At 33.0% G+C, this 16,400-nt stretch overlaps 1 protein-coding gene across 1 annotated transcript in view; it reads right to left on the bottom strand.

Annotated features, from left to right (window-relative positions):
• Positions 1-16,240, bottom strand: part of LOC123683115 — a 36,360-nt gene extending 20,120 nt beyond the window's left edge. Inside the window, exons 1-11 of the mRNA XM_045622014.1 lie at positions 15,868-16,240; positions 14,908-15,156; positions 12,646-12,817; positions 10,338-10,486; positions 10,057-10,258; positions 8,770-9,040; positions 7,838-7,897; positions 6,966-7,158; positions 4,870-5,077; positions 1,587-1,720; positions 291-473 (exon numbers count right to left, since the gene is read on the bottom strand). Coding sequence (XP_045477970.1) covers positions 291-473; positions 1,587-1,720; positions 4,870-5,077; positions 6,966-7,158; positions 7,838-7,897; positions 8,770-9,040; positions 10,057-10,258; positions 10,338-10,486; positions 12,646-12,817; positions 14,908-15,156; positions 15,868-16,043 — 1,997 coding nt within the window. The 5' untranslated portion in view covers positions 16,044-16,240. The remainder of the gene's footprint in view (positions 1-290; positions 474-1,586; positions 1,721-4,869; positions 5,078-6,965; positions 7,159-7,837; positions 7,898-8,769; positions 9,041-10,056; positions 10,259-10,337; positions 10,487-12,645; positions 12,818-14,907; positions 15,157-15,867) is intronic.
• Between the last annotated feature and the right edge of the window lie 160 nt (positions 16,241-16,400).

Genomic DNA, 16,400 nt, shown 5'->3' with positions numbered 1-16,400 from the left:
ACACGACCTTTCATATGGCAAAGTTTGTCGGTTAGCTAATAAATGATTCTAGATTATTTCACCGGTGATGTTTCTATCAGGGAAAACAGCCCGAGAATATTTCACCTTGCGAAATAAAACAGATTGAAATAATTATTTCATGATTATTCATGCCAAGAAAACAGTCCATGAAATGAAAATGTTGAAAATTGTTGCTTTGAAATTCAACGCCTAAAAGTTTCACTATAGGTAAATTAATATATTTTTCGATTTCATTTCCATGATAACCTTGAAAATAAATAAAATTTTACCTTTCCCATAAAGATTCGTTCTTCACAATGTGTGCAGGTCCTTGTATACTTGTGAATTCACAGAATTGTTTAACGTATCTGCGAACATCTTGGATTTTATCCTTTTTATTTCTCTTCTTATATGCTTTATCTACACTATGCAATCGATTTCCGTTATTTTTATTTGCGGAGTTCATAGCGACACTTCAACCGAATATTCTGAATGTAAGTTGATACCGAGTGAAGTTGAAAATTGTAAGTTTTTCCTGTGGTTTCATTCATAGATAAATAATTGAAATTCGATTATAACTATGCCTCCCTTTTTTTGATGACTCCTTTTCTAACCACTAACAAAACTCCTTCAGGAATTATTGCTGAAGGTGGAACATAAAATACCCTCATTAATACGGAGTGTTTCATACAAAAGTGTCCACCCTCAATACACAACAACGAATCAGAATTTGTGAAAACACTCAAACAGGTCGATTTTTGATGACAGGGGACATGATCTGGGATACAAACCTTGTTTTTACTAGCGACCCCCTGGAGAGGTTTGCAACCCCATCAGGAATTTGAATAGGGAAAGTGGGTAGTTTCGTAGTACAAATGTATGGATTCAAATTTGTATGAACTTGCAGTTTGCAGTTTTATACTTCTACGTAATGGGAGAACCGAAAGAGAAAAAGATTTTTTCGAAAAACAAGATATTAAGATTTCGCATCTTGTTGAATTTTCCACCAAATAAGCTATCTATAGATAGCTTATTTGGTGATTCTTTCAAATTTTTTCAATAATTTTTTTTTCCGAACTTCTTCTTTGCAATTTATACAAGTTTCCGAACGTCGCAATCGGTATGAAATAGCCAGATATTGGTTTACAAAAACGCATACTCGATGCTAATCCTAGGGCATTTTTTGCGCCATGTGCTGCACACAGCATCATTATAATGATGCATTAACAAACTGTATAAGTAGGAGTCTGCTCAGTTCCGGTATAACCGGAAGTTATAGAGATCTGAAAATATTTTGGGGAGAAAGATTATTGTCTCAAACAACGAACTGCAAATCTTCAACACAAAATTTTGACTATTTTTCCATAAACGTCTAAAAGCCATCGCTGTGGATCACCCTGAATATTATTGTGGGTAAAAAAATCGGATTGAACATTCAAATTGTCACTTGTTTTTCTATGTTAATCCTTTCTTCAAAAAATCCCTTGACCCTGTTACTTTCCCTAAATAGAATCTCAGGTTTCTTGAAATCGAAAGTATGACCTGTATCCCTATATGACGGATAGATAGACTCGTAGAAAAATTACCATTCTGCAAAAATTTTCCTGTGTTTCATTCTATTTTTGAGGTTCTGTTTGGTTTGACCCACATAAGATGAATGCCAATTTTTATAATTTGCTTTTGGACAGTAATAATCATGGTGTAAGTAACGTCTTTTAACCTAGAGAAGAAGGACTTGATTGGTTTCGTAAAATGTCAAACAATACAATTACTATTTGATAGAGTATTCAAATGAAGTGTTAGAGGAAAGTCGCCTTATTTTGGATAGTTGCCTAATTTTGGATACTGCATTATCTCAATATCCGTTTACAATTTCCTTTGATTGAATACACAGAACGAAGCACCCCTAACATAAAATGATCTCGTGTGAAGCACATACTACTACTATTCAATACTAGGTGGCATAATAATATTATGTGTTTATTTGTAACAACGAGTTTTTTGTTTCACCTCGTATAAAGAGTTATAAAAAGGTAAGTACTTAGCGTAGGATAGTGTAAGTTTACGAGGATGTATAAGAATAGTGGTAGAATAAGCCTGTGTATTCAAAATAAGAATTACTCTTATGGACATTTTGATTTTAATCACCTAACCTAGAGTCCAGTGGTTGCCTAATTTTGGATAGGAGAGGCTTCCTAAAATTGGATATCCAAAATTAGGATTTTCTTATAGAAAGACAGTAGAAAAGAATCCCTTAAAAAAAAGGAAAGTCGCCAAAACTATAAGGTGTGTGAATAAGTCTTTCCCGTTTTTTGTAAGAGATGGCGCCACCAATACTGTGCGAGTATTTAATGGTTACATATGTCATAACCAAAGCTTATTCATCTGTCAACAATTCCACACTAACACATTAGTTGAAATTTTTTCGCATCATAAATTTTTGAAATCGTGAAAATGTCGAAATTTGAGCCGAGTCGACGTCATTTGCGGGAAGTTTCACTTTATTGGTTCAATTTGAAGAAATCTGCTGCCGAGGCGCATCGGTTGCTTCAGGAAGCTTATGGAGAAGGTTGTGTCGATGATTCAAGTGTTCGCGGATGGTTTCGACGCTTCAAAAGTGGCGATTTCGACGTGGAAGACAAGGAGCGTTCCGGGCGGCCGCAAATCTTTGAAGATCAAGAATTGGCGACTTTGCTTGATGAAGATTCGTGTCAAACGCAAGAAGAACTTGCTGAAGCATTGGGAGTTGACCGAACAACCATTTCCAAGCGTTTGAAAGCCATGGGAATGATCCAAAAGCAAGGAAATTGGGTGCCGTACGAACTGAAGCTGAGAGACGTCGAACGGCGTTTTTTCACTTGCGAACAGCTGCTTCAGCGACATGAAAGAAAGGGTTTTCTGCATCGTATCGTGACTGGCGATGAAAAGTGGATCCGTTACGATAATCAGAAGCGAAGAAAATCATGGGGACTACCCGGCCATGCATCATCATCGACGGCCAAGCCAAATATTCATGGCGCCAAGCTCATGCTCTGTATATGGTGAGACCAGCTAGGTGTGGTTTACTATGAGCTTCTGAAACCGAATGAAAGGATCACAGGCGAGGTCTATCGACGACAATTGATGCGTTTGAGCCGCGCACTGCGAGAAAAACGGCCACAATACTCCGACAGGCACGACAAAGTTATTTTGCAACATGACAATGCTCGCCCACATGTTGCACAGCCGGTGAAAACATACTTAGAAACGCTCAAATGGGAAGTCCTACCCCACCCGCCGTATAGTCCAGACATTGCTCCGTCTGATTACCATCTCTTCAGATCGATGACGCATGGCCTGGCTGACCAGCACTTCCATTCCTACGAGGAAGCCAAAAAATGGGTGGATGACTGGATAGAGGCCAAACCGGTCGAATTTTTTCGCAACGGGATTCGTATGTTGCCAGAAAGATGGGGAAAAGTTGTAGCTAGCGATGGCCAATACTTTCAATAATTCATTTGTAACCATTTTTTCACAATAAAGGCTCAAAATTTGAAAAAAAACGGGAAAGACTTATTCACACACCTTATATAATCCTTTGGAAAAACTAAAAGCAAGACGATTGTTAAAACTAAAAAGATAAAGAGGAGTCGAAAGGTTGAAGAAGAAAGTGAATCCTCACAAAATCTTGTTTATGACGATGACTCAGACGTGTATTTTCTGCACTGGAAACTCTTCTGAGGACCAACATGGAAAATGCTGGATACAGTGCTCAGTTTGTTTCCAAAGGGCACACGAAGACTGTGCTGGTAGTGAGAAAACGTGCTCGGAAAAATAGGTTCCTAATTTTGGATAGGGTATCCAATTTTCGGAACCCTTTTTTTATTTGAAAAAGTGCTATATTTTACTTTGGTCCATTTATTATGTTCTTTTGAGTTGATATAAATATTTTTGTGAGCGTATACTGTTTTAATTGAGTTGATAACATATTTTAGGCACAAAAAAAATAATAAAATATCTTTTTTTCACACAAAAGAAGTTGAATAAAAAAAAGCTATCCAAAATTAGGCGACCTTCCTCTACGTTATATTCGGAACAAAAATGAGCTTAAATATATTGTGTTGTAGTATAATTGTTTTCTGAACCATCAACTGAATTATTGGTAGATTTTGTTGTAGATGATTTTGGAAATCTGAATTTTTTGAATTATATTCATCAAAAATCAATTTGGAATTGTCGTTCATATATCCTCATTTCGAAAAAAATTGAATTAGTAATTCAATGAGAGATCTGTCTCTAGCACAACAGAATAGCTCTTATATTTTTAAGTCTCTGTTTTCTAACCTGATGAAAAGCTCTCTTCCAGTGGTTGGAAAACCAATTCTGGGTGAGGTATTATTATTATACATTTGTATATACCATACGTTTTTAGTAATTCCGTTAATAAAAAAGAAATGATAAAAAGTAATGTGAAATTTGAAATGACTTTATTTCGATTTGGTTGATTATTGTATTACGTCTATAATAATAATAAAGTTTATTCGAGAAATTCAACAAATAAACATAGTTTATCACAGAGGAAATTTATACTGACAGAGTATATTAATCTGTACGTGATACTAAATTAATTTTACATTCTAAAACTGTTCTGCAAAGAAAGAAAACAAAATTTATTAAATCTGAAAATTACTATTATACATAGATTTGAATATTGTAGTTATTGCACTATTTTACTTACCCATGTTTCATAAGGATGAGATTCAGAAGTTAAGTAACTAGGAAGATTGAAGAATAATTCGTCAGTCGTCACTTATAAGTACTATATTGATTTTTTTTTAATTTCAATACAATCATAAAACAGAACAAAAACTTTTACTTCTTTCAACCTGCCCAGTGCCTATGTTTCCTATAATTCTCTATTATCCTAATAGTGAGGAAGTATATGATTTCGGCAATTGCAAATAGAGAAAATCCTAAGAATAGGCCCAATATTCCTCCGAAATCCGAGATGACATCTTTAATTCCATATAATTCATCTTTTTGAGCTGGCAAGAAATAATTTCCTTTGAAAAATATCTTCACTCCTGAAGCATAGTACCTAAAATAATCAATGAATTCATTTGCAAACAATAAGTTGAAAAAATCCACAGAATAATTCAAAATGACCAATGAAAATAGAAATACATGTCTAATAAAACCGAGAATAAAACTGAAGACCTCAAAGCCATTCATTCTTGATTAATTTTCTATAATGAGCTCTTGCATTTGTTGAATTAGGCACTTCACTTTTTCTTGGATATCCTAATCTTCGTGGTTCTCAATATATTATAAAAAATTTTGGAGTTATTTTGATAACTTATTAATGTCAACTTAGGATCTGAATATTATATCCAGTTTCGAAATCCTAAATCTTAGCCTGGTTGATTGTATAAGTCCCAAAAAATTTTCTTGGGTTGTGGCGCCCTTATGGGCAGGGTATGGAAATAACGATGCTGATTCTGCGCATTTGGTGCCTTAAATCATAATTCGAAACAATTTCCCAATTTGAATGAAAACCTACAGTGAAAATTCTGAAAAAACTGAAATATCAATTATAGTTTTATGTAATATCAATTAAAGTTTTTTCAATATTTCAGTGAGGTTTTGCATCCAAACTAATTTTTACCTGAGTAATAATTCTCAACGAATTTTGAAATACTTTTTAATGCACATAATTATAAAATTGATATTTATGAACAGAAATTAATGAAATATTTGAATCAGATTAGATATATCATATCACTCTACTATTAAAGAAGGAAACATTTCATTTGAAGATTGACAATAAAATAATAATTTCGGTGATTACTGACAAAAAAACAGAAAATCGAAGGTTTGATTTAGAATTGGAATCTTCAATTCTTTGGCAGAACTCTTACATAAGCCATTCGAAACCTGGGACAAAGTGAAAAATTAATGGTGATTCTGAAGAGACTTTCATTGAAAATGTGATAACAATAAAACAATATGAAGTGAAAATATAGCTCCGTTTTCTTCAACTTAGACAACTGATCTTTTTCACATTCACTACTATAAAACATTTCTCTCTATATGTTAATTGACCCTTCATATTAATTTGATTTAAAATGCTTGATATTTTCTTCACAGAAGGAGAAATAGTCACAGTACTCAGTAGGTTATTTCTGATATCTGAACTTGAATCTGTTACACTAATACTCGGCACATAATTAATTAAATTATTCTGATCTGAAAGCAGTTCATAATTTGGAAAATCTGGCAGAGCTGAAGGTAAAAGTTTTGTTTTAAGTGGTTTGAAAAAATTGTCTTCACTGAAATGGTCCTCACATATTCTACTGTTTATATTAATATTACAGCTGGAATAAACAGCTTTGATTGCTTCATCCCATTCTAAACTTCAAGTTGGAGGAGGTCGAAAAAAGTGCTTGTTCGTGGTTGAAACCCTGTAACATATATTCGCACAATTTGGGATCCAACATGAATAATGATATGATGACATGCTGATCAATTATGACAAAAGGTGCTTTATCTTTATACTTACCATACTTATAACTTATACGAAAAAACTAGAAGATAACAAAATTGAGCCTGCAAAAAACTAAAAATCAAGACTGAACACAAAAGAGAGGTTGGAATTTACGCCAACAACATCTGTCAGTAGAAAAGGATGATATATGTTTTTGTGTGAAATACCGATACATTAGTTCCAAACCCTGCCCCTCGGGTCGCTAGCATCAAAATTTCAAACAACTCTACGCAGTCGTCAGTCTTTTCCTTTCTTTGTCTATGATCTTTCTGTACCTCCGCCTCTTGAGGTAGGTCACGCCATTATAATTGGTTGAGAACCTCCCAACAGAAGATGAAAATTTTACATCGATCTCCTGCCAACCTCACTATTATGAATTTTATTAGTTTTTTTCAGCTTTTCGTAGGCAAATTTTTCAAACGTTAATTTTAATTCAACTTACTGATCTAAAAAATCCCGCTGGTCATCGAACAGAGCTTCATCTGGATTATTAAAATCCCACTCTCCAGTTGTAATTTCTGCCTCATACACTAGGTCCGTACACAATGGAAGACAGTCACAGTTCATTACGAAGTCTGACTTCTTTTTGTCTTTTATCCATAAATGTTCAGCGAGTATTGCTTGTGGATAAGTTACTGCAAAAATATTAATATTTGAAGACTGGCAAGATTGTTGTCTTGAACCTGTCTGAACAATGAAAATTTAGTCAAGTAGCTTAGCGCGTAATTTTGTCGGGTCGATCCATTTAATTCGTTTTTCAATTTGTTAATTGTTATTAGGAAATATTGCAAAAATCAACTATCAATCTGCTAGAATGTCTTATACCTACTCTAGACTTAAATTCAGTTTCACAGTATTTGTATTGTTAGTGGCAAAATGTGAGTTTTTCCCAATGAAATTTGAGAAATGGGTAGATAAAAGGGGACCTACAAAATATTAATTTAGATTGCCAATAAGGCATCACTTGATTTCTTTCTCCGGGGACATTGGAAATTAGGGTTCTACGAAATATAAGGAGATGTATCGAAAGAAGAATTCAAAATACAGTTGATAATCATAAAGTAGGGAACATTCTCTATGATTCTCGTAATAATAGCATAATAGGAACGCTCCAGAACAGTGTTTATGCGCTTGTTGTTTGTGAACTGCTAATTTCAAATAAACCCACACTTGACATATTTCATACAAAAGATCAAGAAAATACTGTAAAGTGATCATTCGAAAAGCAGGCTTGCTGGGATATACCTGTTTGTATTGATCCTTATAATAATGCGGAATATAATCCATATTTTGTTTTATTCCAGAATTACATACCTCCTGCTTCTACTAGGCATTCTCTCTCTTGCAAACTACAAATTTGTGTTTCATTATCTCCTGAAAAAATAAAGTTGCATTGCGGTTCATTCAAAATTGAAAAATTCATCAAAAACTCTGACGACGTGCCCCGATTAATGAAATATAATTTTCAAATCAATGGAGAAATTATAGACCTAGAATTTAAATATTTTGAGAATAGCCACAATAAAAGTTTTGTGAGACCTGCTTAAAATTTGAGGTTGATCAAAATATCGAAATTATGATCATAAATTTTTTAGAACAGATTGCTTAATTCTTTGGTCACGACGTCTGAAATCTGAATTAGGATGTCTAAAATCCTGGTATATTGACAGCTTAGATTTTGTTTTGCCAATTTTGAGAATATTAGTTAAGTTTCGTTATGTCAACTGTAGGTAGCGCTATTAACAAATTATCACAGGTTCTTGTTATTTATTATTTATGAGTTTTATGACATTTTGTACCTATGTAGGTATCTTTCATTATAGTTATGTCCTATGTAAGCAATTCATGAATTTGTAAGAACACCAATAAACTCTTTCTCTTGTTCAAATATTTGAATTCATTCTAGTAAAAGTTCTGTTTCACGACTTTGCACGATCATAGTCGGTTACACATTGCTTTCAATCAGCCAGGATCGGGTTTTAATTAATGTATCCAATCAAATCAACGGAAAAAAGATCGAAATGACCACAAAATAAAACTAATATTTTCAATTTGGTCGAATGTTATTGCATTCAAAAATCGACGAGTGCATACACCATATTTGCACTCATCTCAATCTGAATATTTCAGATTCAAGGCCGAGAATGGTCTCAAACAAAGACGACAGATAATGAATTCTAGGTCAAATTCAAGGATGTCAGTGTCGAACGAAAAGAGTTTCCATGAATGGATGACATGTGACTTACTTGGCATGAAGAAATGCACACAATTACAAAATTTTTTCGTGAAGTTCGTGAAACATTCCAAATTGCAATTTCCTTGGGTGTATATTTGAAAAAACCTTAGTTTCCTCTCGGTACTGAAGTAACAATTCCTTTCAGATGGATCGTAGTTTTTGACAGTTTTTCTTACGGATGTCAGAAAAGGGGTCACAGCAGCAGTAGTCAAACTGTTGAGTCCAACTGAAAAAAATACTTGACTTGGTCGAGGAATCCTTGTTGGAATATTGAAAGACACCTAGAACGTAATTTGTTAATATTAATTCCTTGTTTTCCTGTAGGGTCATTGATGAAATTGAGAAAAGCATGAACAGGAGCTTTTGTGCACTTGTTCAAATTGATTCGTATAATTTTTCCAGAAATTTCATATGCCAAAATTATTGTCTTCTTCTTCGTCCTTAGATTGAATTGATTGAATAATTGGGATGTGGCTTGAAGACAGGACAAATGGAACAAATCCTTACATAATTGTCGACGTTTCTTCAATTTCTTGAAAAAGATCCAAATTGGGATCGAAACGTCGACAATTCTATTATGATTATTTTGATTTGCCCTTTCCTCAAGCCTCAAACTTACGAGCAAACCCATTATTCAAATCAAAGAAATTTCATATGTAGATGTATTTCATTCAGTTATCATCCAGATATATGACATGCCTTGAGAACATAGAATAACAACAAAATGTTTTTTTTTGTGACAATTCTCTTGAGAAAACGAGAAAGCAAAAATCATGAATATATGCTTGAGAGCCTCGATTCTCTCCGTTTGATTACTTATGTATCGGCACCAAATCCTGAAAGAAGTACATTCGGTATTCCAATTTATCGAAATATTCGTATATGAATTTTTGAAAATAAGGAGACAATTCGCGGTGTTTTGTGAACATTGCACTTTGTGCTAATATTTCGAATAAAGAACTAGCAGATATACTGAAGGATTTGGAATTCAACAAGAAACGTGCAGATGGCAAAGAATATGAAGAAAGGAGGAACCATTTAGAATATTTCTGCTAAACTCTCTCAGAAAGAGTTTCATAAAGAATTCAACACAGAAATAAATCCATTTAAGTATATAATTTTCGGAAATGCGAGACACTCGTGCAGCTAAAAGAAAGAAATTACAATCAATTCCTCACTGATAAAAAAGAAATTCAGTCGCTCTTAGCGAGAAAGAAATAAAGAAGTAAAGAAGCATTTCCTAAAAAAGTTCAAGTCTAAAAATATTCTCAGAAATTGATTTCTTCTCCTTACTTACTCTCATCCCTTGAAGAGAAAAGTCTCTACATCCATATTCAATCTGATCTTTTCTTGTAAGAAATACAGCAACAAATGAATTTTTGGCTCCACTCAAAAAAGTCCTCCTAGGATAATGCTCTCCAGATGAAGTTTCAGGGTATCCCCAATCAGGATCCCAGTTTGATTCTTTTCTTCTACCTTCTTCAAAATAGTGCATCTGACTAAAAATATGAAATTATGAAAAAAGCAATAATTATAATGACTCAACTTTTAAGTTCAAATTACGATAATTGAACTTACTTTATATCGCTGAATATATCCCTAACATCTAACATATTGAACGAATAACAAAGGCCTTCGTCAGTTAAAATTGGGGTCATCAAATCTTCACAAGGATGATGCACTCCCATCCATTGACAGAAGGAATCATTTAGCCTGACTGAAACACACTGTAAGAAATTCATCATATTCAATGTATAATAATTGAGTTGAATCAAAAACCAGGGTCAATAAAATTGAATCAAATAAATAAATTGATAAATATTCATTCAATTCCTCTCAAAATAAATATAAAACAAGCCCAAAATGACCCGAAAGCACCCTACAAGTAGGTAGCTTCTGTGTCGGTCTATTCCTGAACATAGTCTAAGTTTCCTTACTGTTTAGGTTATTAGGTGTAAAACTTCATACTCGGAATGTGAAAGAGAATACTTATATTTAGATATTTTGCGCACAAGTACAAACAGTCGTTTCATTCCTAGTAGTATTGCAATAACATTTGAAAGGTATTTGGTATTTGAAAGGTATAAAATAAATATGAGCGCACTGTGTTCGATATTGTGCAGAAAAAAAATTTGCAGAAAAAAGGAATGCTCTAACCAGAGAGAAGTCATAAATTTATTTTTTTACCGATATTAGAAATCTTTCAACAGTAACAATATTACCTCACAGTAAAATATTGTAATTCGAAGAAGAATGAAGAAGGCTTTGATATAGATTAAATAATTACTTTATAGGTGGAGTTCCTTTCATCCTGATCAATAGATTATACCAACTTAATGAGTTATTCACCATCAAGTCGAAAAATTTAATTTTCGATGTTTTATTACTCCGCTCCAGAAAATCTATCCGTTTAATAATAATTTAATTTGTTCTGCAGAAATTGATTTTACAATCCCAATTACATACTTGTTCAAATAACAGCTAGATATTCAGAATTCAACCAAAAAAAAATCACACTTTCAGATGCATTTTTTCAGCAAAGCTGCTTTCTTACAGAGTTACATGGTGTTGAAACTCTTCGATGGGTAATCAATCTATTTGAAAACATTTTAAAAAACAAAATCAGTTGCATTTGATAGTGTCTTTTTTTTTATTTAATATCCAGTTGTTAATGTCTGCCGAACAAAGTTTTCATTACTAGTATGTTGGTTATCATAAAAGCACAATTATCTTGAAAACGGTAAGTTTTTCCGGATTCAAACTAGTATACATTTTTTACTCAAAATTGAATGGGGAATGCGAAAAGTACATAATTTTCATGATTTTTCTAGTAGGGTAAAAAATAGAGAAGAAAAAGGACCATGCTGCCCTCATGTATACAACTGGTGGCAACTGGATATTTTATATTTTTCCGAAATGATGCACCAATTGAAGACAAATATTCTTTTGAATTGTACTGAAAAATGTTGAAAACTGAAGTTATGAATAAAAATAACTTTTCATATTCAACACCCCTTATCTCTGCAACGAACGATACTTGAGAAAAGAACTTCGATAGTTCGGACAGTCGCTAGCCCGGACACTCCAGTATTCCGGACACTGCTGGGATTCGGGCATTTTGAAACTTTTACCTCTGAAATCCGAGCGCGAAAATATTCATTATGCAAAGCAATAGCATTTTCCTGTCTATACATGTAAAAAACGGTTACATGCCGGTTGGAAACAGCGCGGCGGCAGCATCTTTCATTCTGCACTTTGTTTTTGAGCGTGCCGGACGCAATGGCTCCAGTCAAATGATCACATAAGACACTTACACTCACAGAAAAGTCTAGCTATCAGGTGGACTGAGAAGAATAATCTTACCCTTGAAGATTTATAGCTTTTGAAAAGGCTTAAATTGATATAGATGCATCCAAAAAGGTCCAAACTAAAATTAATATGTATTTTTCAAAAAAGTAGAAGATATCTCATTTTGCAAACATACATAATATATATGTATACAATATTATAAATACCTACATGTACATATTTACATAACGTGTTACATGTACATAGGAGTTTTGTTCAGTCTTGTTTTATTTTATGGGAAAATAATATTTTTTTGTGACTTGATTAATAAACCTTATTTTGATCATTTATAAGTTGCTTTATTTCTTAAATTGAAATCACTCCAGTAATCCGGACGCCTCAATAATCCGGGCAGGTACCGGAACGATATCTGCCCGGACTACTGAAGTTATACTGTATAAGGAAAGTTTTATTTTCTTTTTCAACACGAATCTTCTGTTTCAATTTGTTATTATAGTTTCAGAACATCCTATATGAAATGATACGATATAATTATATAAGAGATATAGGTTTAATAAATTATATGAAATCTACTTACATCCATTAGAAAACTTGAGAAATCGTTCATCCTAAAATCCGAAGGATAGGCATCCTGGTCATCTGGAACATTATCATGGAACATTTCAAATCTTGAACGATTTGTGAGTTGATAGGCTTTCACATGATTTTCTGCTCTGCAGAGTAATGACAAATAATCGAAGAATTTATTTCTGCAAAAGTCATATGTTATTAACCTATCTGCTATATTTATTGAAACTTTATTCACTGAGCAGGTATGCCTTTATGTGTTTGATGCTCTTCAATCATGGCAATTTATTTTATTCAATGAAAAACCTTTGGAATCGTTTGTCGAATTAAAATTTAAATACTTCAAATAAAAAAATACAAAATTTCCAAAATCGAATAGAAAAATTCGTCCGTCTGCCGGACACCATCCGGAGCTTTCTTTGGAAACTATAATTATGAATTTTAATCGTTACAAATCAATTGCAGTACGATACCATAGACCTCTAATAACATGGACTGGGCGTTAGAGAGAAACCATTGATATTGTAACAAGGATAGACATGTTAATGGCAAAACATTGGTGTCGTGAATTGATTGTGTGTGTTTTCTTGTGGATATAAAAGATTCCTTAACGATATACTGAGTGTTTGTTTGTAATTCTTCTGCTTATTTTAGTGCTAATAAACCATTTTAAGTATCTGAAATTGAATGAAATGAGTGATGAAATATGGAGCGAAGACGAAAAACCTTCTGCCACAGCCGTAATATATAGTATTTACTTCAAAACAGTGGACTATTATGTCAATCCCTATGGAACCAAAGTTTTGAAGGAAGGAGCCATACAATTATGATATTGAGAAAATGTATTACTACAATACCTATGAATATTATACAGCATCTGCCTACACTTTATAGATCCGTAGTTAAGAATTTTTGACCATGTTATTCGAGTTTCGAAGCCCTGATTCGAATCTCTCCGTCTGGTGTTAATCATATTTTTTTCATATTGATATTTATTATATGTTTTTTTTTCCATATGTGCTTGACTTTTTGATTATGAAAATTCGCACTACTTTTTTTAAATCGTCGGAGTAAAAGAAGATGTATACTTTTGGAACGTAAGGCTCAATTGTTCTTCTATGATAGGAAAAATATAGCACTTTCATCCCCAAAAACTATTTCCTCAGTCTGTTTCTTAGAAATATTTCGGCTCTTTTTTCTGAAGACAACAGATATGAAATTTTATAAGTTTCATAAATTTTCTTTCGTGTTTTTATTTTTCATATATAAATTTCGAATTCCCTAAGTTTAGTTACACTTGTAGCTACATTATATAGAATTTGAATTTAATTATCTACATATAATATTATTGATATACTGGACTATTTAAAAACTCTGGAATAGATATTGAAAAATATTTTCTTTCGGATATAGCATTCAATGAAATTCGCCTTTTTCTAAAAGAAATATTAGATATCATGAAAATCTGTACCATACAGTTCCTAAATGTGATTCATTCAGCTATTTCAATTCTATTCTCATCCGAATATCTTAATATTTTCCTTAAAAAAATTAAAAGCGCATTATTTCCATAGCCATATTAAGCTATTCCAATATTATTCTCATCCTGATAACTCAATATTTCTAATCAAAAAAATTTGAAATACTTGATTCCCATAATCATTTAGCAATTTCAATAATCAACTTATGCGGAAAACTTCATACCTATGTCCCAAAAAAAATTGATTAAAAACGCGTTATTCCCATAGTAAATTCGCATGTTCTGCCATTATTAACTCCATCCTTCACAGCACCTCTCTCTTCGCAAGTCTGTAAAGCGAAGCGAGTAGAAACCACGTGAGGGACAGTTCATGTTATTAGAGGTCTCTGTGCGATACTGATACAACTCTCAAACAAAATGAATTATTTCTGTAAGCATGTATTCAAAATGAAAAAAAAATTCATATATCGAAAATTTGCATGCACGAAATCGAGTAATCAAAAAAAAAATTAATTTGATGATACATCTACAATATTTCCAAAAGTCCCAGCTCTCTCAATTTCAAAGATCTAACTTTGTGAATATTTTTCTTTCATAATAAATCAGCATTATTTTTGTTTCACCTCGTATGGTCTATAGACTCGTGGTAGTTTTCCAACAATAGAGCTGGGATCGACACCAAAGTGATTTGGTATTTTTCTATTTCGAAACATCTCCTCTTAATGATGTCAGATGTTTTATGAGGAAAAAACGAACCTAAGTCTTAAATTTTTATACCTTCTAAATACTCACTCTTCAAAAGTTGTATTTGATAGATCTCCGCTCTGTCTTGCTAGTAATATCTTAGTGTAATTAACACATCTCGTTGAGAATCTTGATTCTGGACAAATTGTGACAGCTGGAAAAGGAATTTCAGAAATAGGTTTTTCATTTGTTGCCAGGGAAACTAATACTGGCGTGGTGGACCATTTATCACATATTTTGTAGATCATGATCACGCTACCGCTAACACAGAAAATGAAGATGCTGAGCCACCACAATCTGAAAAATGTAAGCAGTTTCAGCAGTTAGATACCACTTGATCGCTAGTTGATCACATTTTAGATAGATACGGGAGATAGAGTGATAACTAAATGATATTTTACAAAATACAGATGAAAATATCAATTAGCTAAGCAAAATAAAAAATGGAATAAGATCATTGCTCCAAAAAAAGTTCATTCAACAACCTGTATGATGATGGCAAGCATAATTTCAGTCATAAAAATGAAGACATTCATGTGCAGAATGATCTGATAATATTGTAAATAGAAAAAACCGAACATTTTCGGAAATGTTGAATGAAGGCGGTAAAAATGTTAACCCATTTACGAAATTAGAAATCAGTTGATTGGTTTGTTCAAGATTTATTGATCTTTGAAATTTCATTCATTTTCCAAATTTCACCCTATATCTGCTAAACTAAAGCCCTCAATGATGAAAACCTCTTGTTTTGTTACGAGTCAATTTCGATGACCTCAATTTATGGTTTCAGTTTGTCACATTTCTCCTGAGACATTGTATTGCTATGAGGACATGTGTATATTTTTATGCATTTCAAAGGAAAATTTTTAAATTTTATAGACGAAAGAAGGACTATTTTGCAACCCCATAGTCACTCAACCAGGGGACAGAGCTGACCTTTCATTGTTCGGTACACAAACACAATTTTCAAGAATTATAAAAGCAGCTTAAGACAAAAATTATACTCACTTCTCTTGCCACGTCGATTGGTCAACCAAATATGCTAATCCATGAATTGAACACTCTTTACAATATTGTTTCAGATGTCTTTTCGAATCACTGAACGTTATCTTCATTTTCGCAGATTCGATGAACTGTTTCTCTGACATTTCCTTTCGATTTAATATCATGTCGAACGAATGCATACTGTTGTAGAACAGGTATAGATGAATTTCCTCATCCCAGCATTTTGTTATATGAACAGTAACAACGATCAAACAAAAAAGACGTGTTTTGAAGTAGAATAAACTGTTCGTCTATCTGCCAAGTCTTTTTCATCACACTTTGAAAAGAAACTAGGATTGTTTATGTTCCGTTCTTACGTATGTTCGATGAGTTCCAGAGTTTACGTTTTATGACAAGGTAAGAGAGATTTAAATATAGATTGAGTTAGAATGAATAGATTTCCTCAATTCTGTAATGATTGTTTTGCCACAAGAGTGGTTATTAGATTAAAAGTGAAGTGATATGGGCAACTTTACTTCCGAGTCTATTGAATCTAC

Source organism: Harmonia axyridis, chromosome 6, assembly GCF_914767665.1.
Source record: "Harmonia axyridis chromosome 6, icHarAxyr1.1, whole genome shotgun sequence".
NCBI classification, from domain to species: domain Eukaryota; kingdom Metazoa; phylum Arthropoda; class Insecta; order Coleoptera; family Coccinellidae; genus Harmonia; species Harmonia axyridis.
The sequence above is the reverse complement of the archived record's forward strand: the minus strand, read 5'-3'. Positions and strand labels throughout refer to the sequence as shown.